General features: G+C 48.6%; 11 protein-coding genes and 1 non-coding gene across 12 annotated transcripts; 8 read left to right on the top strand and 4 right to left on the bottom strand.

Moving 5' to 3' along the window:
- Positions 1-27: 27 nt before the first annotated feature.
- Positions 28-1,820, top strand: V1508DRAFT_375734 (vitamin-D-receptor interacting mediator subunit 4-domain-containing protein). The gene is made up of 2 exons (XM_066937579.1): positions 28-588; positions 635-1,820. Exons 1-2 carry the CDS (start codon positions 87-89, stop codon positions 1,558-1,560), a joined length of 1,428 nt encoding a protein of 475 aa, XP_066793530.1. The 5' UTR covers positions 28-86; the 3' UTR covers positions 1,561-1,820.
- Positions 1,821-1,859: 39 nt separating this feature from the next.
- V1508DRAFT_424467 (Sec23/Sec24 trunk domain-containing protein) lies at positions 1,860-5,031 on the top strand. Its single transcript, XM_066941298.1, has 3 exons — positions 1,860-3,089; positions 3,139-3,236; positions 3,281-5,031. Exons 1-3 carry the CDS (start codon positions 2,007-2,009, stop codon positions 4,809-4,811), a joined length of 2,712 nt encoding a protein of 903 aa, XP_066793529.1. The 5' UTR covers positions 1,860-2,006; the 3' UTR covers positions 4,812-5,031.
- Positions 4,988-6,178, bottom strand: V1508DRAFT_424465 (uncharacterized protein). Its single transcript, XM_066941297.1, has one exon. It carries the CDS (start codon positions 6,059-6,061, stop codon positions 5,150-5,152), a length of 912 nt encoding a protein of 303 aa, XP_066793528.1. The 5' UTR covers positions 6,062-6,178; the 3' UTR covers positions 4,988-5,149.
- Positions 6,179-6,213: 35 nt separating this feature from the next.
- V1508DRAFT_424464 (cyclin-like protein) lies at positions 6,214-8,124 on the bottom strand. The gene is made up of 3 exons (XM_066941296.1): positions 7,780-8,124; positions 7,259-7,725; positions 6,214-7,040 (listed from the first exon to the last, which is right to left on the bottom strand). The coding sequence occupies exons 1-3, from the start codon at positions 7,967-7,969 to the stop codon at positions 6,618-6,620; spliced, it is 1,080 nt and encodes a 359-aa protein (XP_066793527.1). The 5' UTR covers positions 7,970-8,124; the 3' UTR covers positions 6,214-6,617.
- Positions 8,125-8,218: 94 nt separating this feature from the next.
- On the top strand, positions 8,219-9,320 carry V1508DRAFT_424460 (ATP synthase complex subunit H-domain-containing protein). Its single transcript, XM_066941295.1, has 3 exons — positions 8,219-8,427; positions 8,607-8,661; positions 8,717-9,320. The coding sequence occupies exons 1-3, from the start codon at positions 8,398-8,400 to the stop codon at positions 8,977-8,979; spliced, it is 348 nt and encodes a 115-aa protein (XP_066793526.1). The 5' UTR covers positions 8,219-8,397; the 3' UTR covers positions 8,980-9,320.
- V1508DRAFT_258582 (hemolysin-III related-domain-containing protein) lies at positions 9,261-11,002 on the bottom strand. The gene is made up of 2 exons (XM_066936424.1): positions 9,833-11,002; positions 9,261-9,781 (listed from the first exon to the last, which is right to left on the bottom strand). Exons 1-2 carry the CDS (start codon positions 10,860-10,862, stop codon positions 9,657-9,659), a joined length of 1,155 nt encoding a protein of 384 aa, XP_066793525.1. The 5' UTR covers positions 10,863-11,002; the 3' UTR covers positions 9,261-9,656.
- A 611-nt stretch (positions 11,003-11,613) lies between these two features.
- V1508DRAFT_424457 (uncharacterized protein) lies at positions 11,614-12,987 on the top strand. Its single transcript, XM_066941294.1, has one exon. It carries the CDS (start codon positions 11,857-11,859, stop codon positions 12,751-12,753), a length of 897 nt encoding a protein of 298 aa, XP_066793524.1. The 5' UTR covers positions 11,614-11,856; the 3' UTR covers positions 12,754-12,987.
- On the bottom strand, positions 12,830-13,345 carry V1508DRAFT_424456 (translation machinery associated TMA7). The gene is made up of 3 exons (XM_066941293.1): positions 13,260-13,345; positions 13,050-13,197; positions 12,830-12,992 (listed from the first exon to the last, which is right to left on the bottom strand). The coding sequence occupies exons 1-3, from the start codon at positions 13,288-13,290 to the stop codon at positions 12,977-12,979; spliced, it is 195 nt and encodes a 64-aa protein (XP_066793523.1). The 5' UTR covers positions 13,291-13,345; the 3' UTR covers positions 12,830-12,976.
- Positions 13,346-13,398: 53 nt separating this feature from the next.
- Positions 13,399-16,572, top strand: V1508DRAFT_424452 (kinase-like domain-containing protein). The gene is made up of 6 exons (XM_066941292.1): positions 13,399-13,591; positions 13,662-13,782; positions 13,849-15,189; positions 15,251-15,388; positions 15,447-15,715; positions 15,768-16,572. Exons 3-6 carry the CDS (start codon positions 13,868-13,870, stop codon positions 16,202-16,204), a joined length of 2,166 nt encoding a protein of 721 aa, XP_066793522.1. The 5' UTR covers positions 13,399-13,591; positions 13,662-13,782; positions 13,849-13,867; the 3' UTR covers positions 16,205-16,572.
- Positions 16,573-17,761: 1,189 nt separating this feature from the next.
- On the top strand, positions 17,762-21,483 carry V1508DRAFT_424448 (uncharacterized protein). Its single transcript, XM_066941291.1, has 2 exons — positions 17,762-18,851; positions 18,905-21,483. Exons 1-2 carry the CDS (start codon positions 18,163-18,165, stop codon positions 21,219-21,221), a joined length of 3,006 nt encoding a protein of 1,001 aa, XP_066793521.1. The 5' UTR covers positions 17,762-18,162; the 3' UTR covers positions 21,222-21,483.
- Positions 21,484-22,525: 1,042 nt separating this feature from the next.
- Positions 22,526-22,597, top strand: V1508DRAFT_t87. Its single transcript has one exon. It is a non-coding gene; the product is annotated as a tRNA-Glu (tRNA).
- On the top strand, positions 22,534-23,722 carry V1508DRAFT_424445 (uncharacterized protein). Its single transcript, XM_066941290.1, has one exon. It carries the CDS (start codon positions 22,704-22,706, stop codon positions 23,607-23,609), a length of 906 nt encoding a protein of 301 aa, XP_066793520.1. The 5' UTR covers positions 22,534-22,703; the 3' UTR covers positions 23,610-23,722.
- Positions 23,723-23,791: the final 69 nt, after the last annotated feature.

Below are 23,791 nucleotides of genomic sequence, written 5' to 3'. Positions count from 1 at the left end.
ATCAACTTGGCAAGAATGATATGCCGCGAGGTTGGTGATTCGAATTACTCTATCAACTTGACGCCTGGCTATCGCCTGATCTCAGCATGGCCATATCACCGCGTGCGCCACAGTCCTTGATTGCCATGCAACCGCTCGTGTCGGCAAATCTTCCCCAGTCGCCCGCGACAGCGCAGCCAAAGTCGTCCTCTACTATCGTCCCGCCGCGATCTCTGGCTGACGCCATCGCCGAACGGAAACAGCTCTTCCAGACACATATGGCTGTACCCGGCATTCAACCCGCATTCCAGAAACTAAAGACGCCGTTACAAAGTATCCCGACCTCTACGGACTTCACACGCTCAAACACCCCCTCCAGCGCAACAACTCCTCTAACATCGACCACGCCAACTACAGTGTCAGGATACAATGCTCTACCGACATCAGCACCATCCGCTGTCCCAAAACTGGCGATTTTTGGTGCACTCGATGCTTTTGAGCATAAAATTGCGCATCTGATTGAAACAGTCGGACTATACTCTCCTGGTGCAGGTATCTGCAGAGACTTAGTTGGCCTAGATTTGCAATTAGGCAAGGCAGTGAATGAGCGTATGTATTCCCGCGCAATAAAAATTATTTTTCCTAATAGTTGCAGTTTTGTTGTATCAAGAAAACAAGGCTCTGATCGCAAAGTTGTCGGCCGAATCATCTGATCTCGATTCACAGCTCCACATCCTGCTAAAAGCGCTATCCGACGCCCGAGCAGCACTCCTCTCAATCCCAGGCGCTAACGACCTCGGTTCCAGAGATATACCCGATACTGCAAAGACATCATATACCGAGCTACTTGCCTACGCGACCAAAATATCGAAGTTTGCCAGCGCTCCACCAGGGTTTGCGCCACCGCCTGCATGGGCCTCGAGGCCTCCGCCAGAGCTGCCAATAACCAAAACATCAGCCGATGGTCAAGCCTCGACGGTCGCGGAGACCGTATCCGCAACTTTGAAAGAAGCGTACAAGGACCCGTCGTCCATTCCCGCGAATTTACCATGGCCTGCGGAAGACGAGATGAGGCGCGGCATGCTCGTGCAGTATAATCGGATGTTCGGGAGTGATGGTGGCGAGAACGGCGTTGTGGCTACAGAGATTGCAGTTGTTGTGCCGGGACAGGAAGGGCATCCTGATAATAAACCGCACGAGTCGCCCATTTCGCAGGTTCAGACAAATACCAGTCAGCCACCGCCTGGGAATAAACGCACACACGGCGAGAAACGGAGACACAAACGACAGCGAAATGCGTTTGCTAGTGATATTGATGGCGACTACGATAGTGACGACGGTGATGGTGAGGAGGAAGATGATGACGATCTCGATGATGGCGGACATAACGACGATGGCACTCTGTCTAGTTCGAGTGACTATGCCGATACGCAGGACGCATTACCACGTCCCAATTCGAATAGCGGACTAGGCAATAACGGCACTGTGCCGGCAAGTAATGGTAGTCATGTGCGGCCAGACGGAGCTGTTAACCGGGAGGCATTGTTAGATCTGGATCTTTTCGAACCCGATGAGGATTAGAAATTTAACTTTGCTTGTTCAAAGCTGGCGACATTATTCTTATGACGTTAGCCGACAATAAATGACGATTCCTTGTCTCATTAACTTCTTTTGTATCGGACACTCATCATTACGATGGACTGGAGCATAGTTTGATTATTAATTACATAACAGAAATAAAAATCGTAAATATTGTAAACCATGTATATATGATATAGCTACGTGCTAGTGGTGGAGTTGACAAATCTTCAAAGTATCTACGTGGCAATTTACTGGTGAACTGCCCCGAAAAAATCTTGATTTGCTCTCACGAACGTTGGCGATGCGGCGTTCGCCGGTCAAGATAGCACTCCGTTTACACTTCGACGTCGACACCACCTACATCAGTAGCGAATCAACTTCTGCAACCATCTGGCAATGACGGATACTCGCACTAGCCACTTATAACATTTCCCAATTCCACAAAGATGCAATACTCGACCTTTACGCCTGAAGACCTCTCGTCCAGACTGTCCGGTATGACCCTCGAATCCGCGTCCGATGTCGCCTCACCACCAGAGTCAGCCGCTGCTAGACCAGGCCATCGCATGAAGCGGCCCGCCAGAGTCTTCCATAACATCGACGCGCAATCGTCGGACCCGATGTCCCAGCCGATCATCCCCCACGATATGCCTGCACCCTACGATGCTGCTGCTGCCGCCGCCGCGTCAGCTCCAACTGCATTCGTTCCCGTCATGCCGGACATGGCAGTCGCTGCCGCTATGGCGCCTGCTATCGCGCCGTCCAAGCAGGCCGAATACAACTCGACGATTCGTCCAGTCGGCGCCGGTGCGGGCCCGCGCGTGGATCCGGATCAGATCCCGTCCGTGGTCACTGTCCGCGAACTCAACCAGAAGTACTACGCCACGCATATGTATCCGACCATGGAGAAGCTGTGTCCGCCAGTTGCGACGACAGAGTACTGCGCCGTCGACCAAGGCAGTTCGAATCCGAAGTTTGGACGACTGACTCTGTGCAGTGTGCCTGCGTCTGCCGACGTGCTCGCTACGACACACTTACCGCTCGGTCTCGTTCTGCAGCCGTTTGCGAAGCTACGGCCAGATGAGCAGGAAATTCCAGTGCTGGATTTCGGCGACAAAGGGCCTCCACGGTGTAATCGCTGCCGCGCATACATCAATCCATTCATGCAGTTCGCGGATGGCGGCGTCAAGTTCATTTGCAACATGTGCCAGTTCGCAAATACAGTCCCGGGGGAGTACTATTCCCCGGTCGATGCATCTGGTCGACGAATCGATCGTGACCAACGTCCAGAATTGAACTTGGGGACCGTCGAATTCGCCGTGCCGAAAGAGTATTGGAAAGTCATGCCGGAGCCAATGAAATATGTATTTGCTATTGATGTCAGTGCAGATGCGGTTAATAAAAGTTTACCGCATTTGACGGCGCAAGCGATTCGACGGGCATTGTATGGACCGGACGGTGGGCTACCGGAGGGATGCAAGATCGCCATCATCACCTATGACCGGACCCTGCATTTTTACAACTTGAATGTGAGAGTCAGAAAGTCAAGTACTGTCAGGGACAAGCTAATGGTAGTAGAGCAAACTCAGCCAAGCACAGATGATGGTTGTGACTGAGGTCGACGAAGGTTTCCTGCCATTGATGGATGGGTTATTTGTCGATCCAGAAGAGTCGAGGTAGGTATTATCACTCTCTGTCGGATGTACATACTAATAAACAGATTCATCATCGAGGACCTTCTCGACCGTCTCGAAGTTCTCTTTGAAGATCTCAAGGTTCCGGAACCTGCATTCGGTGCCGTCCTCGACGTCGCATTCCAAGCACTAAGCGCAACAGGCGGTAAAGTAATTGTCACGCTCTCTGCACTCACAACTTGGGGTCCCGGCCGCCTAGCTTTCCGTGACGACCCACGTCAATACCACACCGAGAAAGAGAAAGTTCTCTTTTCTGCTGAGAATATCTATTACAAAAATTGGGGGAAAAAGTACGCAGAGGCAGGTATCGGATTGGATCTGTTCGTCTTCCCGAGCACCTACGTCGACTTGGCTTCTGTTGGCATGGTGAGCGAGTTGTCCGGTGGTGAGATATTTTACTATCCTAATTTCGTCCCACAACGCGACGGCAAGCGAATGATCGCCGAAATGAGCACAGTCGTGAACAGAGAGGTAGGGTACCAAGCCCAGCTCAAAGTCAGATGTTCGAATGGGTTGCAAGTTTCCGCATATTACGGCAACTTTTATCATTCCCGACCAGCGAGCGATGTCGATTTAGGCACGATTGACGAGCACAAGTCTATAGTCGTCATGTTTAAGTACGACGGCAAGTTAGATGCGAAGCTTGACGCACATTTTCAGAGCGCGCTGTTGTATACCACGAAATACGGCCAGCGACGAATACGATGTCATAACTTTGTGGCCGGGGTTACGACACAGGTTAAGGAAGTCGTCAAGTTTTGTGATGAGGATGCGTTGTTGGCTATTATGGCGAAAGAAGCGGTCCAGCACATGACATCAGATCTATTAAAAGATATCAGGGCCGGTATTAATGACAAATGTGTTCAGATCCTCGCGTCATATCGGAAACATGGCGCTACAACATCGACGCCTGGACAGTTAATACTACCGGAAGCGTTGAAGGAGTTGACGGTCCTGCTACTAAGTTTACTAAAAACAAAAGCATTGCGCGGAGGAAATGTGAACAGCGATGTGCGTGTGTTCTCCATGCGTCTTCTCAAATGCATGTCACTGGACGACCTCAGCTTGTACCTCTACCCCCGCATATTTGGGCTCCACAATCTCCAGGAAGCGGACGGTTACGTGGACGAATCTACCGGTCAATTGAAGATGCCAACGTATGTCCGCGCGTCACTATCCCGCTTTGACGAAGGCGGCGCATATTTGATCGATAACGGCCAATCCTGTTTCCTCTGGATCCACCGACGTGCGAATCCTAATCTCCTGAAAGACCTCTTCGGTCCGACGGTCGACAAATTAGAAGCGCTAGATCCGTATATGAACGAGTTTCCTGAAATCGACACGCCGTTATCACGACAAGTGCGGAATATAATGGCTCATCTGCATGATCTCCGCGGGGCAAAAGCATTGTCAATACAACTCGCACGACAGGAACTTGACGGCGCGGAGTACGAGGTGTCGGCTATGATGGTCGAGGATCGGAATAACGAGGCGATGAACTACGTGGACTACTTGTGCCATGTTCACAAGCATATTCAGCTCGTCAATGTCAATTGACCATAATGAGAATAATTTGCATATGGAGTGATACGAATAAAATTATGTTGAATTTTAACGACAGTATACGTATTGGTTGCAGCAAGGACAAAGTGTGTACTTACGTGAATTGTCTGTTTTGGTTGACAGTGTTATATAACTATGCGAATGGATCGGCTAGCTATGAGATTTTGTGTATATGAACATTTGTATTAATTGCATATATTTTCGTTGCATTCAACGAACTTCTCTATCCAGTACTCGCATTGAAGACTAAAGCTAACGCCGTAAAGTACAGAATTCTAAAGTGGCCCGTATCCGTAGAACAAAAGAGAAAGAAGACCCCATTACTGCATATGCTATGACAACGGTATCAACCCGATCGACTGCTCTTCTCTAATCCGTCCCTGCACTTCGTCATTGCCGTCCTCGTCAGACCGTTTTGTGAATCCACGCACTATCCGGGCGTTATCCCTGCTATACACCCAACAACTCTGAAAATAAAACACACCACACACAACCACTGTGTAAATAATATATAAAACTGTACCTGGAGGTCGTACCGCAAGTCTAATATCATCTTTGGCAAGAGCGCTGAACAACATGCCCATTCCACGGCACGCGGCTGAAGTGAGGAGGAGGAGGGGATACGCCGTGTCGAAGGCAACGGTGTTGCCTTCTTCCCAGTTTACCACTACCTGCGGCCAGAATCTCACACAATCAAGCCAGTCAGCTATACCTTTAAGTAGGTCTACTGCATCGATATAGAAGAGTCCCCAGAAGCCCATGCCCGTTGCTGGGTCGAACTTGAAGCCGGTTGCGAGGACAAATGCCGTGGTTGCTGCGGCAAAGGTTGTCGCGCTGACAAGTTTCGCGATCGTGGAGAAGCGGAGGCGCAGTTGCGACGTGGCCCGAGTGAATTCTGGTAGAAGGATGAGAACGAGTCCCAGGAGAGTTGAGAGGGCATACGGTAATCCTGATAATATCCCGACTTTGTTGATATCCGGTGAGCGATAGTATCGTGCTGCGTGCTGTCGTTCAAGCGAAGTTGTGGGGAATATGTACACCGATATGTATATGGTTCTGTACAAACAGCTTTGTAGAGAGAGAATAATATAGTCCGCTGAAATGCCTCGTAAATCCATGTCGCTAGGCCAACGGCGTTGTGTTTGTCGAATATGCTGGTATAGTATATATGGAGCAGCTATCTCCAATGTATAGGCCCCCGCAATCCACACATTCGCGCAGAAACCAAGCGCGCTTTCAAACATTGTGAGCGGGTGCGATGGATAATACCCATCGATGTTATCGCTATTTGAAGGATCCTGCGATCATGGTATCGAGTAGTTGTTTGCGGTCGAGATACTTTCGGAAGCAGCGGAGCACACTCTAACTGCACCGTGAGGTTATGAAAATCGTAAACTTATATTTAATTTACTCCGTTTCACTACATATGCTACACCATAATTGCATATAAACGGTAGTTGTAGTCATTACTGTTATTTTTCTATCTAAAATTACAAAATTAAACCTATTCCGTTATTATGATTTCCCCACAAACCAAATTCATTCACATAGAAGTTACCGGTACACTAAACATTTCCAAAATAATGAATTTTTAACGGCTATTAAATTCAAAAGAGCGGTAGTAGTCGTTAATACATGCACATCACGTGTTGAATGAGTGAGGAAACGAGTGACGAGAAGACGTTAAAAGTCACAGTAAATTGCAGACGAATGCCACACAGGCTGTACGCAAAATGGCAAGTCCATTTTGAAAGAGCGTGTAGGTTGATCACAGAAGACAATCGCGACGCGCGGAAACATTTAAACCTTTGGTAATCCACTCAAGGACGCCTTTTTGCTCTCAATCCACTGAGGATCGACAAGTTTCTCTCGCGCTTCCCATAAGAACTTGTAACTAGTCTTTATAGTACCGTCGCTAACGCCTGCGCGTTCGGCGATTTTGCTCGCGGATCTCCCTTCTCCAAACAAACCCGCCGCCATGTAGATAGTCGCAGCGGCGATAGAAATCGGTGATCGCCCAGCAAGAATACCTTCCTTAGCGGCACGACGGGCAATGTACTGCGCGCCGCTGGCTACTTGGGTAGAAAGACCGAGATGCGAGCAGAAACGATTAAGCAAATCTTCAGCGTTGGTACCAACGGCTTGATACTCCCGATCGCCTTGACCTGCCGCATTATTCGGTGTGCCGAGCTCGAGGAGAATCCCGTCGATGATTTTGAAAACCTGTAAAAGTAAGTAAAGTTATAGCAAATAGATAGAAAGAATTAAAAAACAATACAAGAAGTAAACAGATGAAAGAAATCTCTATTCAACCGCATTTTTTCCTTTTATCATTTTTTATCCATTTCTTATCTATTTGCTATTTCCCACAGAAATTTCTTTCGTCTGTTTAAAAGAAATAACAAACTAAGTCGATTCATGTCATTCAGGGACCTACTTACTTTTCCAATCTCCTTTTTCGGAACGCTCGTCAAAAGACAAATCTCCTTAAACGTGCGACCGACGCCAGACTGCCGACACGCAATGAAAATGGCCGCGGCTTCAATGCTTTCCTGTGATTTTCCCTTCAACTTGCGATTATCTTTCACTTTTTTATATATATCCTTCGCTGTATCCTGGACCACCCTTGGCAAGGAATACCGCTCACACATTTGCGAAATCTTTGCGTATGCTGCCTGAAGCTCATTATCCTTCTTATCATGAACAGCCTTATTCTGCGCGCGGTTGAGTTCCCGGCCGACGTTGCTTCCTGGGGCGCCGTAAGAGATCATGGTGTCCAGCTGATTTCCATCAAGCAGCGGATTCAACGCTTCTCCTACACGCGAAGGGTCATCATTTCCCTGATCGTCATTCGCGAACGTACGCCACTCGGATCGTGTATCAATAATCCGATCGCCTAACACCAATCCTAAACACAACCATTAGTTGCCACCCGCATATGCGCCATCATCTTAAAACTTACCGCATGACCCACAAACCATATCACCATCACTGAAATTTTCGACCAAATTAGGCGGTATTTCCTTGCAATCCGGACAAATAAGATGGACATTCAAATTCCGCTGAAACGCAGACTGCACGTTCACGCTCGGCGCCGGTTGCGAAAACGCAGTGCTGATGCCGATTGGCAAGGCAGTTGATGCAAATGCCATAGTGACTTGTCGTGCAGAATACGAATTTGAATTGTTCCGCCCCACTAGATTCAGATAGCAAACGAAAGAACCGGTCAAAAGGTCAGAAAATCGATATCAGCAAGTAATTCACGGATATGGAAAAAACGAGAGTGGAGAAGGTGGCGGAAACTGATCTGCTGGCTGACAGGTGATAGATATGTTCTGTCGGGCAAGAAAACCATAACCCTCCTCACATGAGCATTGGTCAGCTCTGACTAATCTAGCCACGGAGAACACCCTATCCCACGGTCCACGTTGATTCGTCGGCTGCCCAATTTTCATCGTGGAGGTCGGGTTGTCCGCCAAATTCAGCAAACACGACCTCTCAGGACCTCTCAGTGACCCCAACGTAACCGTATACCGCGACTTATTTGCCGTTTGTCCACTCGCTGTCTTCTATAAACAAAATGTTGGCTCAATCGATTCGGCTTGTTTCGGTAAGTTTGCGAATTCTGAGTAACACGATGTGATAGAATATGAACGGATTTGCCTGATTGCAAGCAACCGATGTGGAGAGAATGTGCGGAATAGAGTAGGATTAAATGAATAGAATTTGAGGGGGATGGCTTGACTTCAATTTCTTGGAAATTATGCTAATTCTGAATTGCTACTGTAGCGTGCTTCAGTTCCCGTTCTCCGACGACGATTCGGTACTTCTATGCCACGACGAGGTGCTCACTCTCATCCGTTTGCTGATCTCAAGAATTCCATACTAACAAACGTTAGACATTATCCAGGACCTCTATCTCAAGGAACTCAAGAGCTACAAGGCTCCCCCCGTAAAAGCAACTGACTCAGTCGGCCAAGTCAAGCCCTGGGTCGCACCGTCAACACCTGTTCCACCTGTCGTCGAGGCCTCTGCTCCAGCTGATCTATCCGAGTACGAATCACAGATTGTCGAAGTCGAGGGTGTTGCTGAGGCCGCTGAGGAGGAATCTGATGTCGAGGATTGGTTCGTCGTTGAGCCGCTTGAGACTGAGCACCATTAGAGGGACTATATAAGGGATAGAGAATATGACTATGGTTTGAAACAATAGGTTGAACTTTGCTATGTTATCAATGCTTTGTACAGGTTTGGATGTGAATTATAGTCACTAATATATAGGCACTACTTTGTCTTGACAATAATATGACCAGTACGACTTTTGAGTGCGCGATATATCTGTTTCGGATGGACTCAATTGGGATTGTAATCAATTGAAAACCGGTACCTGCTGATTCAAATGCAGTGGTACAGTTCAGAACGCCATTTGCTCCATTGTGGCCTGCTTGCGCGTACAAGTTACCAATGCACTGTTACAATTTTCGGACACCAATGGCACAAGATATCGACCATATTCAATTCTACTCTATTGTCGCCAATCTGTATGTTTACAGTTCAAGCCAAACCCCTTCCACAATGCTCATGAAATACCAGTCGAGACGAACTAAAATATCCAACAATTTCTTAATACATCAATATAGAACTTAGCATCTACCGTAGCAACACCCAATACTAAACAATAGCCCAGACAATTGACAAAAACACAAACTGTATCGAAAACGCCATACATAAAACAGTAATGACTGCACTCTTGAAACAATATACAACAAAGTGACAAACCCGAGTCCAATATATATAAGTCATCCATATAATGCATCACCGACTATTTACTTTGGTGGACATTTAGAATCCTTGCCGGTCGCCGTGACAGTAGTTATAGGAGTTGATGATACCCTTGAGGTGACATATTGCAGCCGCTAACACGAACATATGGAAGATCTGGTGTGAAGACCCGAAGAGGTCGAAATCTGATATATGTTAGCGAATGCGAATACCTGGAGTATGTGAATGGCACTTACGACCAGGTCTCCAGCGCTCAGGTATCCGGGCGGCATAGATGGCAGCGCCTCCAATGTACAAGGCACCTTCGGTTATCATGTACTGTAGTTGAATCCGGCGATATAGTTCAGAATATCCAAGTTTGACACCGCCGAATGTGATTGGAATGATTCCGCTCAGGCCAAAGATGACAAACATCAGAGCTCGAAATGGACGCCATGTTGGGGACGCAAACTCCTTTCGCAGAGTGAGGATTGTGCATATTGCTCCAAGACCACAAACAAGACCAAAGAAGGCGGGCATGTAATGTGGTATAGAGTGCAAGCCGTAATAGATGGTAGGCACGAATGATCCGACGATGAGGAAGATGATGCCTAGGTAGTCGAGCTGATTTCCAAATTTTGCGACGGATTCGGAGTGGCAGTTTAAGCAATGGTAAGTGGAAGACATGCCGAGACAGAGGACAGCGCCAACAAAGAAGATGACAAAAACGACAAAGTCATTTGCGGAGGTGGACGGGTACCGCGGAAGGAATATGTCGAGGGTGATGGCGAGGATGATAAGGAAGAAGAGTGAGCCGATGAGGTGGGAGTAGATATTGACGGACTCATTGTGGAGGTAGGCGAGAGACTGGAAGCACTTCCAGAAAGAAAATGTTTCCTGGCGGTACCCGGATCTGATGTAGTGGTTGTCGCGCCTCCATGCCGGCAGGTCGTCCCATATTACCGTCAGCAGTCGGCGGGCAGCGGAGGCATGAGATAGCGAGAGCGTGCGGCAGATGTCAGCCGCGTCGGACGGGACCTTGTTGAGACTCTCATGGTCATCGGTTGCCTCGACCTCGAGATATGAGTACTGTACCTGGTCCTTGATGGCACCAATATCCCTGCCTGACGTTGACGTCATAACTGTTATGGTCGACTGAGCAGACACAGACGCCCGACGGTGACCAGACGACGAGCCAGACGAAGACATGGAAGCAGAGGAAGAGACTGCGGACGACGATGACGGGACGGTGCAAGAGGTGGTGAGTGCAGACGCAGCTGTAACCATCTTGATCACTGCAGATGGTGATGATGATCCGGACGGAACCGCGCACTATGTACGATATACGCAAGACTGTTAGTTGAGGACTGCGAAGTAAGCTTAGGGCGGATCGGCGAGTAAAAGAGGATATCGGCCGCGTTTTATGGGAAGTGGAACGATGAATGGTGGTAGTAGTGATGAGGCAATCCGAGCAAATGGGTGGGTTGTTGTGTCGTCACGGTCCACGCAAAGGGTTGGGACTTAATCGCCGCCCATCCGCCCAAAATTTGGGCAACCAACTACATCTACTACAAGCTATGGCCAATCGCTTGCGCGGCCGAGACTCGGGATATGCGCCTGGCATATGAGGAATTGGCTCTTGTAGAGCTCATCATATGTTTAGGTATTTTTGTAAGGCATAGCATCAATTAATCCAACGAACCGCCGTTGACGAACACGCGGCCCGATGACTTCCTTGCATCTGGACTCCTCGGCTGCCAATCCGGCGCGGCTCAGCGTAACCCGCGATCTAAGCACAGTAGTGAACGTTTTGACTTGGAGCAGAATAATATGTGACGCCCCCTGCAAATCCCGATACAATTTCTACAGTCATAGAAATTATTGATAGACTGCCTACGACCTTGTACAAAATATGTTACATTTTTGACTCGGAGTCAATCTGCGCCAACTAGTAGGACAGCCAGGAGAAGCAGTACCCTCCCAAGCTCAGGGATTGACAAAATCGTGGGCGCATTAGACGCAAGCTCAGTTTGGGCTAGGGCTACGACGAGCCGAGGGCAGCCGCGTACTTGCCCCAACAGCGCATGTGCCCAATACTTGCCTCGCTTCCTCCTATTCTGGGCTGTTATTGAGTACAACCCCCTCAGTAAGCACACCTCATCATTTTGTAAACCCTGACGGACCAGGTCTGGGTCTAAATAGACCACGAAGGGCTAGAGCAACTCATTACGGTTTAGTTACAGATGATCCCCATCGTTCGGCTCATATACAGCTGCTGATCATGCCTGCCGAGTTCATGCCGGTATGGGCAGTCGGCGATCTGGACGAAGACTCTGATTTCAAAGACGACTACGGTCTCGTCTCGCGCGGGAACGACACGCGTTTGCAGAGTGACCCTGATGTGCAGCAACGCTACTTCGCGCTACTCCAACGAAAATATCTCGCGGTTTGTGCCAACGCGCCCGGTGTGGATGCCTTGCGTCGCACATTCCAGACCTTAACAATCGGGACAGAACATGCCGTCGGCCAGGACGACGAAACGGACGAAGACGCCGCGCGGAGAATGGCACTGGATCATGTTGTCCTCGGATTGCGCAAACTACGTGAGGCTGTGATCGCTTCAGGCCCACCGACTCCCTTTGCAAAGAAAGTGCTGCTCTTTTCAGTCAGAGTCACAGTTCTTCTGGGTCATTACCAGTCGTATCTGCCCGCGATGAAGCGCCTACTAGACGACGTGCATCCCGTCATTCCGCTATCTGCGGCCGAGCGCTATGAAATCGGTGGACTATACGTGCTGCATTTGGTGCACTTCTCCAACGATTTGAGTGCCGCTTACGACGCTATGCAGCACTACGACCTTTTCGATGATCTTGCACTACGACAAGTACTGCGTGCGTGGGCCGACGTTGATTACGTTCTCTGGCGCCGCAGATACGACGCCGAGCCTGACTCTGGACGACGCCGAATCATGGCGTTCGGCGATCGCATGATGGCAATTGAGACGTTGAAACGACTTGGCACAGCGTATTTCTTTATGCAGAAGGACGAGATTGAGAAACTTACTGGACGGCGGTGGACGGATTGTGTGGAGAAGCTCGGTTGTGGCTGGAGACTGGAAGAGACAGGGCGGGTCGTCATGCGTGAGCGAAAACATAGGCTACCAGCCAAGGCAGCGTGATGCTGGCTGCATATATTCGAGGAATTCAGTAATCATTGCTCTGGCGTTATGGAGTTGTAAGGGAGTTGAAAATAGTGGATCATGGTATAATTACATACTAACTGACTAGTCGCCTAAATGTATTATAGAATAGAGCAATATAATGAAAAGCTAAGAGAGATTAACAAATAACACCATAAAGACCCAATCTAAATTCTGTACAATCATCGTTCTCGTTTGAGGTTTACTTCTTCCCAGACCTGGATCACGACGTTAGCCAAAGCATCCACACAATCCGTACGACAAAACACACGCACTTCTTAATACCACCGGTAACTAGAGGTCCGCCCTTGGACGCCTTCGCAGCCATTTCCTTTCGAGCAGCAGCCTCAGCTTTCTTTTTTTCTAGAAAGGCTTTATCATCTTCGTCGACATCCTTGCGCTCCTTCTTGGGCGCCTTTAATGCTAATTTGAATGTTAGTTGTTGGACGAATACATAATTCGGAGTATCCAGGAATTTGACATACGCTTGGCCTTTCCTCCTTGTCGTCCAGACATATTTGTGCTAGTGGTCAGTAATTGAGGGATAGATGTTAAAATCGAAAAATCGACGATTGTAGAAATTTTGTCGAACTAGATATCTAATACAACACTTACGCCATATTCAACGCTTGAAGTCAACACTTGAAGTTCAACTACACAGCGTCCATCACCACAATCACAGCCGGACCTCACTGTGTTCATCACCTCTCACGAAATCAAGCTCACCCAATATCCAAGATTTTGTACGACACCAAGCTGAGGCATCGTCAAAACGCGAAGCACACGCGTCTCAGGTTTACTTCCTAGTAGTATTTCGGTTAGTTTTATATTACATCTACAAATATTTATCCCGCCTTGTACGATATTTACTCATCGCATGACTCCAGTAGCGAATTTCATCGCCACACATCCGCTGTCCTTATCAACGTCATCCACAGCATCAACGCCACTGTCGGGATCGGCTGGTGCGAAGAGAGAAGATGGTGGGAGGGTGAAGGATAGGAAATCGCATGTGCCACCGTCTTTTGGGAGCCTTCCTTCTGCGGATAGAGTTGTTGACCATTATCATAATAGTACTGCGCTGGCGGCGAGCATGCGTGATTCGTCGAGGGAGCATCGGCGCGATCAGGACCACCGCGAGCGCGAGCGTGATCGTGAAAGAGCTCGCGATCGTGACCGGCATAGAGAAAGAGACAGAGGTAGAGACAGGGAGGGAGACCGTGATCATCGAGATCGATATTATCGACGATCTGATTCACGCGATGATCGACATGGCTCAGATTCGCGCGACCGCGACCACGACCGCGACACCGATCAACATCGTCGACACCATACACATCGTGGCGGCGATCGATCCACTGGTCGCCATTCCCACGCCGATAAGTATCCTCGAGATCACTCACATCGCAAATCTCGATCAGAGTCCCCACGCGACGAGCATGGTCAACCGTCACCTCGCCGTCCCGAATCCTCTATACCAGAATCACAGGGTGAGGAGAAGGCAGAGGAGGTGTTCGCGACCACACCGAGTAAGCGTCCATTGCTAGAGAAAGCAGAGGAGAGGAATAAGAAGGCGAAAGTCGGGATCACGATCAAGCTTTCCCGGAATGCTCTTGATGCTGCTACACTGCCGACGACGCCCGTAGTCACGTCGACCCAAAATTCTGCAGCTGCAACGCCAGTGTGGAAAGACTCGTCGGCCACGCACCAAGACGATCCCGAACAGACTATACAGAGTGATCTTTCTGAAGGAGAGATCGTTGAACACCCGCATAGCGGAGAAGCCAATAGGGAGCGAATTAAAGACTCACCTGATCCTCATCGAGATACCCCTGGCCCTGCCGAAGAGCGTTCATTATCTCGTGAGGATACCCCGGCTGATATTCGAAGATCACTCGAACCTACTCCGGAGCTGGAAGATTTCGATCTCGAAGATTCTGATATAAGAGGCAAGAGAGAAGAAGGTGTGGCGCAGGCGGAACCTGCCGCCGCGGACTATGACCCTACGTTCGATCGTCAAGATGAAGCCAAGCGCCACGAAATCCATCTCGAGGCAGTTTGTCAGGACGCAGAACTGCAATTACCCGAGCATGAAGATGAAGTAGACGACATGTTCGCGGATGTTGACGACGACATGTTCGCTGATCCAGCACCCTTGCCCAAAACCCGCCGGATCAACGGCGCGATTCCAGTGTTGCAGAAATCCACAAAAGCTCACGACGACGCTAATCTGACGTCGAACTGGGACGACGAGGAGGGTTACTATCGGGTGATTATTGGGGAAATGCTTGATAACGGGCGTTACCATATCCAGGCTAATCTTGGCAAAGGAATGTTTTCTTCCGTCGTTAAGGCTTTTGATAGTGTCGAGAGGCGAGATGTTGCAATCAAGATTATTCGAAATAATGAGATTATGTATGGCGTTTTGCATTATCATTGCGATGTGTGTCGAATTAGCTGACTGACGACGGCGCAGGTACAAAGCTGGTATGAAGGAAATGGGCATTGTGAAGAAATTGAATTTGTCGGATCCGGATGATAAGAAGCACCTGATTAGACTACTCCGCAGTTTCGAGTTCAGAGGTCATCTATGTTTAGTTTTTGAAGGCTTGAGGTAAGTGTCAAATCTTATGTGATAGGGACCTCGTTTCAGGTAAACTAATATCTTCAAGTAAAAATCTGCGGGAAGTATTAAAACGATTTGGTCGCGACGCGGGTATAAGTATCACAGCCATCCGTGCGTACGCGCAACAAATTTTCCTCGCATTGCTCCATCTCCGTCGCACCAACGTTCTGCACGCGGATCTGAAGCCTGATAACATTCTCGTGAACGAGGGCCGAAATATGCTAAAGGTGTGTGATTTAGGATCTGCATCTGATGTGTCTGAGAACCCCATCACGCCCTATCTTGCCTCGAGGTTTTATCGTGCACCGGAATTGAGTACGTGTTTATTCGCTATTGCATTAGGTAGGCAGTAGGCTAACAACAACAGTTCTTGGACTGCAGTATGATTTCGCGGTGGATATGTGGTCGATAGGATGCACCCTATTCGAGCTTTATACGGGCAGGATTCTCTTCCCGGGTTCCAATAACAACCAAATGCTCAAAGTTATAATGCAAAGCCGTGGCAAGATCCCGCATAAGCTCTTGCGCAAGGGACTCTTTACATCTTCGCACTTTGATGAACAGTTCAAGTTTTTGTCGCGCGAGACGGACACGCTGACGGGCAAACCAGTGGTCAAGGGTATGTCGTTTAGCGGGCGCATTGAGCGGGATTTGAAAAGTCGGGTTTTGGAGTACGCACGGGGGGAGGATAAAGGCGTCGTGGGAGCATTTGTGGATTTGTTGGACAAGTGCCTGAATTTGAACCCGGAGAAGCGGATTACGCCTGGCGAAGCATTACGGCACCCGTTTATTCGTGGCAGCTAGTGGGAGAGTTTGTGAGCAAAGAGTAGGTAAATGTATGATAGAGATGGCATGGTGGGTTGCTTTGTGAGGGAGACGGGTGTTGGGTTTTGTGCGTGTATAGCTGTAAAGATGTATATTTATATACGAGGATGTGATTGCTAGACTTTGCTGTGTACATAGCTTTATTCTTAATCGGTATTTGATGTCAAACGTCAGGTGTTGAGCAAGGGGAGAAGGTTTGACTGTTTTCAGTGTTGAAAACCACTGCAGTATCCCATGGCTGAGTCTGAGGATATTCGAGTTTCTCGACAGATGTGTCGCTCCCGCATGGATTTTGCTCACTCAGTTCGTGCGACTCTAGCTGCTCAAGTAGGGCTCATATATCGATGACGAATGATATCAAATAAAATTTGTGTCGCAGAAAACGTAAAGCCCCGAAGGCAATTTCTTTAGAAGTGAATAAAACAAGCTATGAAAAATCGCGCAAATGTAATTAAACTCAATCCAACGTTACTAAACCACACTGCAATTAAAATTGCAAAAACATTCTGGACCCTGGATAGCCAGCTATCTTCTTTAAGTTTTATACTGATTTCGTACATACTTTATCTACAAGTTCTATACGCATTTAGAACCGTTCAATCAATTAGTAGCAAGCAAAAAGAAAATATAGCGCATAAGTGTGGTATTTGGGTATTGAGTATTGCATTCCGACTGCATTCAAAATTCTAAGATTATTTGAATTGTAACTGAACAATGACCGCCTATGGAGGTTGTATTGCTTCACCTTCTATCCGTTGGCTTCCTAAAGAAGGCTCCGAGCGGTGTATATTTAGACTAGTTCAGACGAAAAGTTCTAAAAACGCATTTTGTGTTCGCTAATAATGCGTGGCGGACAATTGGGACAAAAAGCTAGACTAGGTGCGGTTCGTCTATATAAAGGAACAGAAAGGACACTAGCGCATCACAGTAGGAATACAGACGTAAAGTAAATATATATAGATTCCAGAGTGGCGGCGGCAGTAGTAAAATCTTCAGACTTGGGATCCTACGTCACAGGAGAACCTGTTAGAACTGAGGCGGACAGCGCTGCTTAATGGTTAACTCAGCCAAGATATCAGAAATGTCAGGACCGGGTGGATTTTACTGCGACTGTTCCAGTATATGTAATATTATTCTTTTTATTATTTTATAGACATATTGGCCACGCTCGTATTTGGCCTTCCTCGATCCTGAGTAGTCACTGTGCCGATCAGTGGGAGTCCTAAAAAGGAGTCTTGCTAGCCGGTTTTGTAATCAGAAACGGCACTAATGCACGCCAATGCATTATTTAGTGTGTTTGATGGGCCGATTAAGGCCATGCCAGGCACGCGCTAGCTACTTTGGGCCTCGCGCAGCATATCTACCACGAGGATGTCTGTGCGCAGCACTAGTGCCGGATGTGGCAGACCGGGGACTTTTCTGGCCACGCGGTGCCACAAGGTGCACCCTAACCCCGTCGAAAGTGGCTGATCAGCCCCTGGCCGTGGCCGGATTGGTCACCGATCGATCGGCACCTTCAGAAGGTGAAGGACAATCAACGACTACTTCTCGTGAGAATAATATGCATCCGCCGCGGCCAATTATTGTATATGTGCCCAGTGGGAACACGAACTGCGTGTACGGCAAGTACTGGTTGCTGGGTTAGGGTCGCGGGCGAAATAAGGTACCGCCGTTAAAGTGTGATTGGGCCGTATGTTTTGAAGCTCTGTTGCCAGATTCTGCTGGGCTCCGACGACATCTCTCTCTCGATATATCCTTCTTTCTTCTTTCTTCTTTCTTTCTTTCTTTCTTTTCACTCCTCCACAACACCACGCAACTTCGCCATATCTTCTCTGCTCTGACCTCTCGCACGCCGTCGCCACCTGCCGACTGCCGAATGCTGTCGCGCTCGCTGTGCTTCGCCGCCTGCATCTTCTGAATCAATCGGCTGCGCTCTGATGGCCTCTGCCGGTGCTACTCTGCGTCCTGCATCTGCAGTGCCTGCTAATGCTGTGCCTCTCGCACCTCCGCAGTCACCGACGCCGGCCAGGTGCGCGCTCCCTGCTGACCCTGAGGCAGACGCGTCCCTGCTCTACATGATAGCTGCCGCTGCTGGCAGTGCTACTCAACCAGTAGACCCCTCTCTATCGTCACTATCGCTGCTCTCCACCGGCTCAACTTCCTCCTCGAGATCTTCTTCAAGATCTCCATCGCCTTGTCCTCCACCCTCCGCAGGCGACGCCGCGGCTCCGAAGCCCGTCCACCACGACACCGTGCGTCGCACCCCCAACCGCATGGCCTCAACCGCTCAAGTTAATAGCATCCCTTCTGTGGCAACTATTCCGGCCACCGACAGCCACTTGCTGCGGTCTCGCAGCTCGCCGACGCTGTCTGTGACGTCGAGTGCATCCTCGCTGCTCAGCTCTCGCGCATCTTCGCTCTTTTTCAAGTCCTCGGCCGCCTCGACTCTCTCGTCCGCCTCCTCCTCACCGCCTTCTTCATCGTCGTCCTCAGTCCTGAACTTTTGGGCAACATCGGCAAAGTCAACGCCCAGTGCCAGCGCAACTACCAGACGAAAGACTGTTGACAAGAGACTCCAGAGCTTCTGGAGTGAGGAGTTCCGCGTCCTCGAGTCGGACATCCAAAAGTATGTCATTCATTCGACGCAATTTTGATACACCGTAGCTAATAAGCCCGAAGATTCACAACTAGGCAAGCGGTACACAAAGCTAATATCCTCCGTGTTGGTATATTGCCTTTCCTTCGCAATCACACCGGTGAGCAAACGTCGCGCACAGTGTCCGTCAACGAGCTTGACAGACGTGTCTACATACTGCACAAATGGTGGACTACTCTCATCGCCGGTCTCCGTGAGCGAGTACCACATGCCGTGCCCGCGCAAGATCGAGCAGCGCACTACGAAACCATATTCGGCATTCTTGCGCGCGAGGAATGGAGACTCGTCACGGGCAAGTCAGTTGTCGCAATGTACCAAGAGGCATTACTCGACACGCTCAAATTAGCTCTCAGCAGGCTCTTGATGAAGCCGGTTGCTGTCAATATTGCCGTGTTTGCTGGTGCTGTGCTCGCCCATGCATTTTTCTACGTTCCTGGCATTGCAGGGCCGATCTTGTACTTATTACGGGCACGGCAAGCTGAGATCACGCGTGTGAGAAAACAATGTGGCTTTACTGGTCGACAATTGCGGTCAATATTGCAACCAGCTTCAACGGTCCTACCACAACACTTGTCGCCTTACGTTGGGGTCTCGAGCGATATATTCAATCGCCAACCAGACGTGCCGGCCCCGATAAAGGACGAGATATACGGTCCTTGGGTGCACCACTGGTGGGGTGCACAAGACAGTGACGTGTTTGCCTCATTCGTCAAGCACTATTACTCCATCATGTCTGACTACGTCGGGTCCGTTGCCACTGTCTGCGAGTGTACTCCCGACGAGGCTCTTCTCGCCGCGCCGGGAATATTCTACATTCATGCGATCATTCTACGCCTCTTCGACTCACTTGTGCACCGTGACCGTGTCTTCGCGGCGGCCCAGGCTCAGACTGTCAACGAAGTCAATCTCAGCTCAGCAACACTTGGCACTGCTTCCTCAGCGTCAACGCGCCAGTTGTCGCGAATGCGAATATTGATCGCCATAAAGGAGATCTTGGAGTCCAATAACGCGACATGCGCGTCGTATTCCTCGACTTACGCACGGTTCTTTGAGTCATCAATTATGCACGCGGCGGCCAAACGTACGGCCGTCTATGACGCCGACGCCTGTGTAGCACTGTGCGATCTTTCGGAAGCGGTATTGTTTGTATTAGCCGGCAGCACGCGGAAGGAAGAGCTCAATTGGTCATTTTGGCTAGACGTCTGCAAACGTATGCTCACATCCGAAAGTTCCATGATCGAAGTCCGCACCATTGCATTTCTGTACGCATTTTGGGATCAATTTGCGTGTGGGGAGGAATATGGCGTGGTCGACTGGGTGCTTTCAGACGAAATGTGGAACAAGTTTTTCTGCCACTGGGCCCCGCTTGTAAGAGCATATTACATGCGGCTGGTGTGTTGGCGAGTGATTAGGCGGTCATCTCCTAAATGGGAAGTGGCACTGACGCAATTACGCGAGCGATTAAATGGCACTTATGCTGGCGTCCAGAGGGCAGTGGCGGATGGCAATGCTATTAGCGTCGTACCGTGTTCTCCTGTTCCGTGCCGACGATTGGGAATTATGCAATGTTCGGGCCAAGATACTGCGGCGCATCAATTCTTTCTCGCTTCCATGTCGTCGCGGCCACAAACCGGAGTGGCGACGAGCGTAAATCGGTATGACGTGCATGATGAAGACGTGTTTATTATCTCGTCTTCGGCATCGGCTGCGTCGAGTCCGGGCGCAAGCCCGACGTCGCCTAATGGTGACTATTTCACCAATGGCAAGTCGCTGGGCAACATGCTGCGCCGTCTGAAATCGTTCAGAAATTCGTTCGTGGCGACAAGTCCTCCGACTAGTGCAGAAAATGAGCCGCCGACGTTGTCACCCGAATCGTCACCGAGGGAGATGCAACGACGGCTATCCGTATCGACCGTTTCGTCGCTGTCTACATGTTCATCAGCAACTACGACATATACGCTGTCGTCAACGTCAGATTCACCTATGCAGGTCAGACGGCGGTCAGCAAAGTCGTACTGCTTCACTTTGCAGCCTTCCGAACAGCACCGACAGACCGCGATAAAACCTCGCGGATCGTTCTTAGCACCTGGCGCACTTATCCCTATTCCACGTACACCTTTCGCACGCGCTGCCGTCCCGTTGTCTCCACACAAATCATTTCAACGATCCAACTCGCCTTCACAAGGTTCAGCACCAAATGCTACTTACGCCGGCCGCGCATTAGCGGAATGGAACTCAACAATCCGGCAGTTCGAGCGATTTGTCGACATGCGACGAACCCGTGACGGTGTCGAGGAAGCTGATTTCGGCACGCCGAGCGTACTGGGCGAGTCGTTCTAATTTCTTATTTCGTATAATGTAATATACTTTTATCGCACGGTATTTATTTACTGTGAATTTGTTTTGGATAGGGAGTTCTATTGGATCTAGAGCAACATTTTCCATGTGGCGATTTCTGGATGGGTTTTAGAATTTAGTTACGGGCACTTTTTGTCGGTCGTCGTTAGTGTAGAGAACATTTGACTTTGTATTATAGTTATAATTGCGAGATAATAGTTTACATATCAGAAAACGAGATCGATCGAGTGCGCAAAAGAGGCAGTGAGTGATATGGTTAGGGGGAAATAAGATTTAAAGATGCCAAAACTACGACGTGAGCCGTTGCTGGTGCGGCGAAGGATTTAAACTTTAGAAGATTTGATTTACTTCATTACGGGCGTAAGTCGTCCAAACCTGTAGTTGGACATAAAGGGAAATTATTAGTTATCATAAAATGCGTGTGAGAGTGTGTTAATCATGATCAGCAGGATTTATGGGCTGCCATCGGCATTGCACGAGAAAATACTTAATTCCAACAAGAGGGGGGGGGAGGGGGGGGACGGCTCGCCGATATGAAACACACTTGATGCACGTGGCATACGGTGGCCACATTTAGGAGTAATTATCCGATGACTTGAGAATTAATAAGCTGTACTTATACTTCTAATAAGTGTTGGTAACATGGAACCCCGACCCGCGCCAACGTCACTTTATTCACTTATGAACATCTGCGATAATGTCGTAGTGTTTTTTTGTCTCGGAAGTCAAGCTGTCCTTCGAAACGTCCAGGGTTGCGAATCACAGCCAGCACGACATGGTCGGCACGTATCATGTACTATTACCCCGCGCAGACATCGAATATTTCGAGACTTGACGTTACCGTCGATGATTCGAGTAAACCAAAACGGGCCCATGGTCTTTGACCAAGCTAGAGCGCTCAGCATCAAGTTTGCTCTGGACTTGGCATTTTCGTCAGGGGTTGTTGATTAATCTTGTTCGTCTTAGTTACCCAGAGACATGTTATTATTGCAATTTCGCGGCAGGCCGCGACAGTGCCAATTAAGACCGTATTCCTCTGCAAAACTGTCATGTCTTAGTCGCTGATTCACGGTATATACAAATCAGTTAGTCGCAAAAAAAACAACCAAGGAAAAGGCGTTTAAAATTATACGCATTATAAACATATACTCCCTAATTGGAAATACACTTCTAAATATACAACTTTTAATGCTATAATAGTTTGTCTTTTACGGTAGTATTCATCATAGCAGAATAATTTGTGTCATTGGGGTAATAAACGTCCAAATCCTGGCATTGTCCAGTCATCCGAAATAGTGTAATGGCTAGCACGGTCCGCTCTCACCGGGCAAATCGGGGTTCAATTCCCCGTTTCGGAGTTTTTTTTTTGAGCTTGGACTTTGCTCGAGACTTGATTTGGGGTAAGGGCTCGCTTGTGAGGATACTTATCCCGCTGCTGTCTTGTAATACACCAATAACACAACGATGCCCATTACGCTAGATATTCCCGCTCTTCGAAATGAATTAGAAGTTTTGCACTTGATTGTACATAGGAATAAGAATCAGCATCGACAAGCAAAGTGGTGGAAGTATGTTAGTATTGTACATCGGAATTTGAAGAAGTTGGTGTCCATCCCGCAAGAGCGGCATAAGAAGGAGGCAAAATTTGAGAAGGATGTCGTGAGGGTTGGTAGCGTGGAGAAAAAGACGAGAAAATTTGAAAGGAAAGAGGCGAATAAAGAAACGAGAGAGAGGGGTGAAATGAAGAATGTGGCTTTACCACAGCCGAAGGAAAAGAAAGCGATCGTATTTAGTCGGACGGACGAAAGTGAGGCCACAGGATTAATAAGACTCGATCTTTCGCTGCAGGATCTCAAGCCGATTCGGTTCAATCACGTTGAGAGGGCGGAGTACTTGGTTTACATTGTCATTCCGAAGGCCTTTAATGCGTTCCATAGGTTAATTGCGCATGGGCAGTATGTTACTCTAGGATTAGTGCTTTTGGCTACTGTGGCAAGGATTTGGAGTATCCTAAGACAGGACTCGAGAGTTTTTAAGCCCAGTAGGAAGAATTTACACATCACCGACAGTACCACGACAATCCGTGAGGACGACGATTTTGGACAGGTGGTTAGGAGGCATCCTGATCAAGGCCTCGATATGATTGCCGAGTTTGCAAAGATTCGGGACGATGAAGAGGAAATAAATATGGCGCAGGATAGTGATAGTGATGGTAGAGTTGACAGTGGACTTCAGATTTATGATGAAGATGTGACGGAAGACGACAGTCGGACGGAGAAGTCAAATACATCATTGCTGAAGACAGAAACGGTTAAGAAAAGAAAGAACGTGGTAGACGACGATTTGGACGGCTTGAAGTTTTTCGGTTGACAGTGTCCTATTGCACTGTTGGTATTATTGTAATTATGGCGTACCATGTCAGTATATGCATTGCATCTATCACCAAACAATATATCTATATATGCAGACCCAAAAGAAACAAACGACATGTATAATCCTATTACGTGTACAATAGAAGATCGCAGAACACCCGAAGAAGCAGACACAAAAAA

Source organism: Lipomyces doorenjongii (genome assembly GCF_038497915.1).
Source record: "Lipomyces doorenjongii strain NRRL Y-27504 unplaced genomic scaffold V1508scaffold_68, whole genome shotgun sequence".
NCBI classification, from domain to species: Eukaryota; Fungi; Ascomycota; class Lipomycetes; order Lipomycetales; family Lipomycetaceae; genus Lipomyces; species Lipomyces doorenjongii.
This window is presented reverse-complemented; position numbering and strand designations above follow the sequence as displayed.

Bases quoted from the DNA above. Each gene is read 5' to 3' on its own strand.
- V1508DRAFT_375734 (XM_066937579.1), top strand. From the start codon at position 87: ATGGCCATATCACCGCGTGCGCCACAGTCCTTGATTGCCATGCAACCG. The intron at 589-634 runs GTATGTATTCCC...TAATAGTTGCAG, and splicing joins AGGCAAGGCAGTGAATGAGC to TTTTGTTGTATCAAGAAAAC.
- V1508DRAFT_424467 (XM_066941298.1), top strand. From the start codon at position 2,007: ATGCAATACTCGACCTTTACGCCTGAAGACCTCTCGTCCAGACTGTCC. The intron at 3,090-3,138 runs GTGAGAGTCAGA...TAATGGTAGTAG, and splicing joins TGCATTTTTACAACTTGAAT to AGCAAACTCAGCCAAGCACA. The intron at 3,237-3,280 runs GTAGGTATTATC...ACTAATAAACAG, and splicing joins GTCGATCCAGAAGAGTCGAG to ATTCATCATCGAGGACCTTC.
- V1508DRAFT_424465 (XM_066941297.1), bottom strand. From the start codon at position 6,061: ATGTTTGAAAGCGCGCTTGGTTTCTGCGCGAATGTGTGGATTGCGGGG.
- V1508DRAFT_424464 (XM_066941296.1), bottom strand. From the start codon at position 7,969: ATGGCATTTGCATCAACTGCCTTGCCAATCGGCATCAGCACTGCGTTT. The intron at 7,726-7,779 runs GTAAGTTTTAAG...GGTTGTGTTTAG, and splicing joins TATGGTTTGTGGGTCATGCG to GATTGGTGTTAGGCGATCGG. The intron at 7,041-7,258 runs GTAAGTAGGTCC...TTACTTTTACAG, and splicing joins CGAAAAAGGAGATTGGAAAA to GTTTTCAAAATCATCGACGG.
- V1508DRAFT_424460 (XM_066941295.1), top strand. From the start codon at position 8,398: ATGTTGGCTCAATCGATTCGGCTTGTTTCG. The intron at 8,428-8,606 runs GTAAGTTTGCGA...TTGCTACTGTAG, and splicing joins AATCGATTCGGCTTGTTTCG to CGTGCTTCAGTTCCCGTTCT. The intron at 8,662-8,716 runs GTGCTCACTCTC...AACAAACGTTAG, and splicing joins TACTTCTATGCCACGACGAG to ACATTATCCAGGACCTCTAT.
- V1508DRAFT_258582 (XM_066936424.1), bottom strand. From the start codon at position 10,862: ATGGTTACAGCTGCGTCTGCACTCACCACCTCTTGCACCGTCCCGTCA. The intron at 9,782-9,832 runs GTAAGTGCCATT...AACATATATCAG, and splicing joins TGAGCGCTGGAGACCTGGTC to ATTTCGACCTCTTCGGGTCT.
- V1508DRAFT_424457 (XM_066941294.1), top strand. From the start codon at position 11,857: ATGCCTGCCGAGTTCATGCCGGTATGGGCAGTCGGCGATCTGGACGAA.
- V1508DRAFT_424456 (XM_066941293.1), bottom strand. From the start codon at position 13,290: ATGTCTGGACGACAAGGAGGAAAGGCCAAGC. The intron at 13,198-13,259 runs GTATGTCAAATT...CATTCAAATTAG, and splicing joins ACAAGGAGGAAAGGCCAAGC to CATTAAAGGCGCCCAAGAAG.
- V1508DRAFT_424452 (XM_066941292.1), top strand. From the start codon at position 13,868: ATGCGTGATTCGTCGAGGGAGCATCGGCGCGATCAGGACCACCGCGAG. The intron at 15,190-15,250 runs GTATGGCGTTTT...ACGACGGCGCAG, and splicing joins ATTCGAAATAATGAGATTAT to GTACAAAGCTGGTATGAAGG. The intron at 15,389-15,446 runs GTAAGTGTCAAA...AATATCTTCAAG, and splicing joins TTAGTTTTTGAAGGCTTGAG to TAAAAATCTGCGGGAAGTAT.
- V1508DRAFT_424448 (XM_066941291.1), top strand. From the start codon at position 18,163: ATGGCCTCTGCCGGTGCTACTCTGCGTCCTGCATCTGCAGTGCCTGCT. The intron at 18,852-18,904 runs GTATGTCATTCA...ATAAGCCCGAAG, and splicing joins CTCGAGTCGGACATCCAAAA to ATTCACAACTAGGCAAGCGG.
- V1508DRAFT_424445 (XM_066941290.1), top strand. From the start codon at position 22,704: ATGCCCATTACGCTAGATATTCCCGCTCTTCGAAATGAATTAGAAGTT.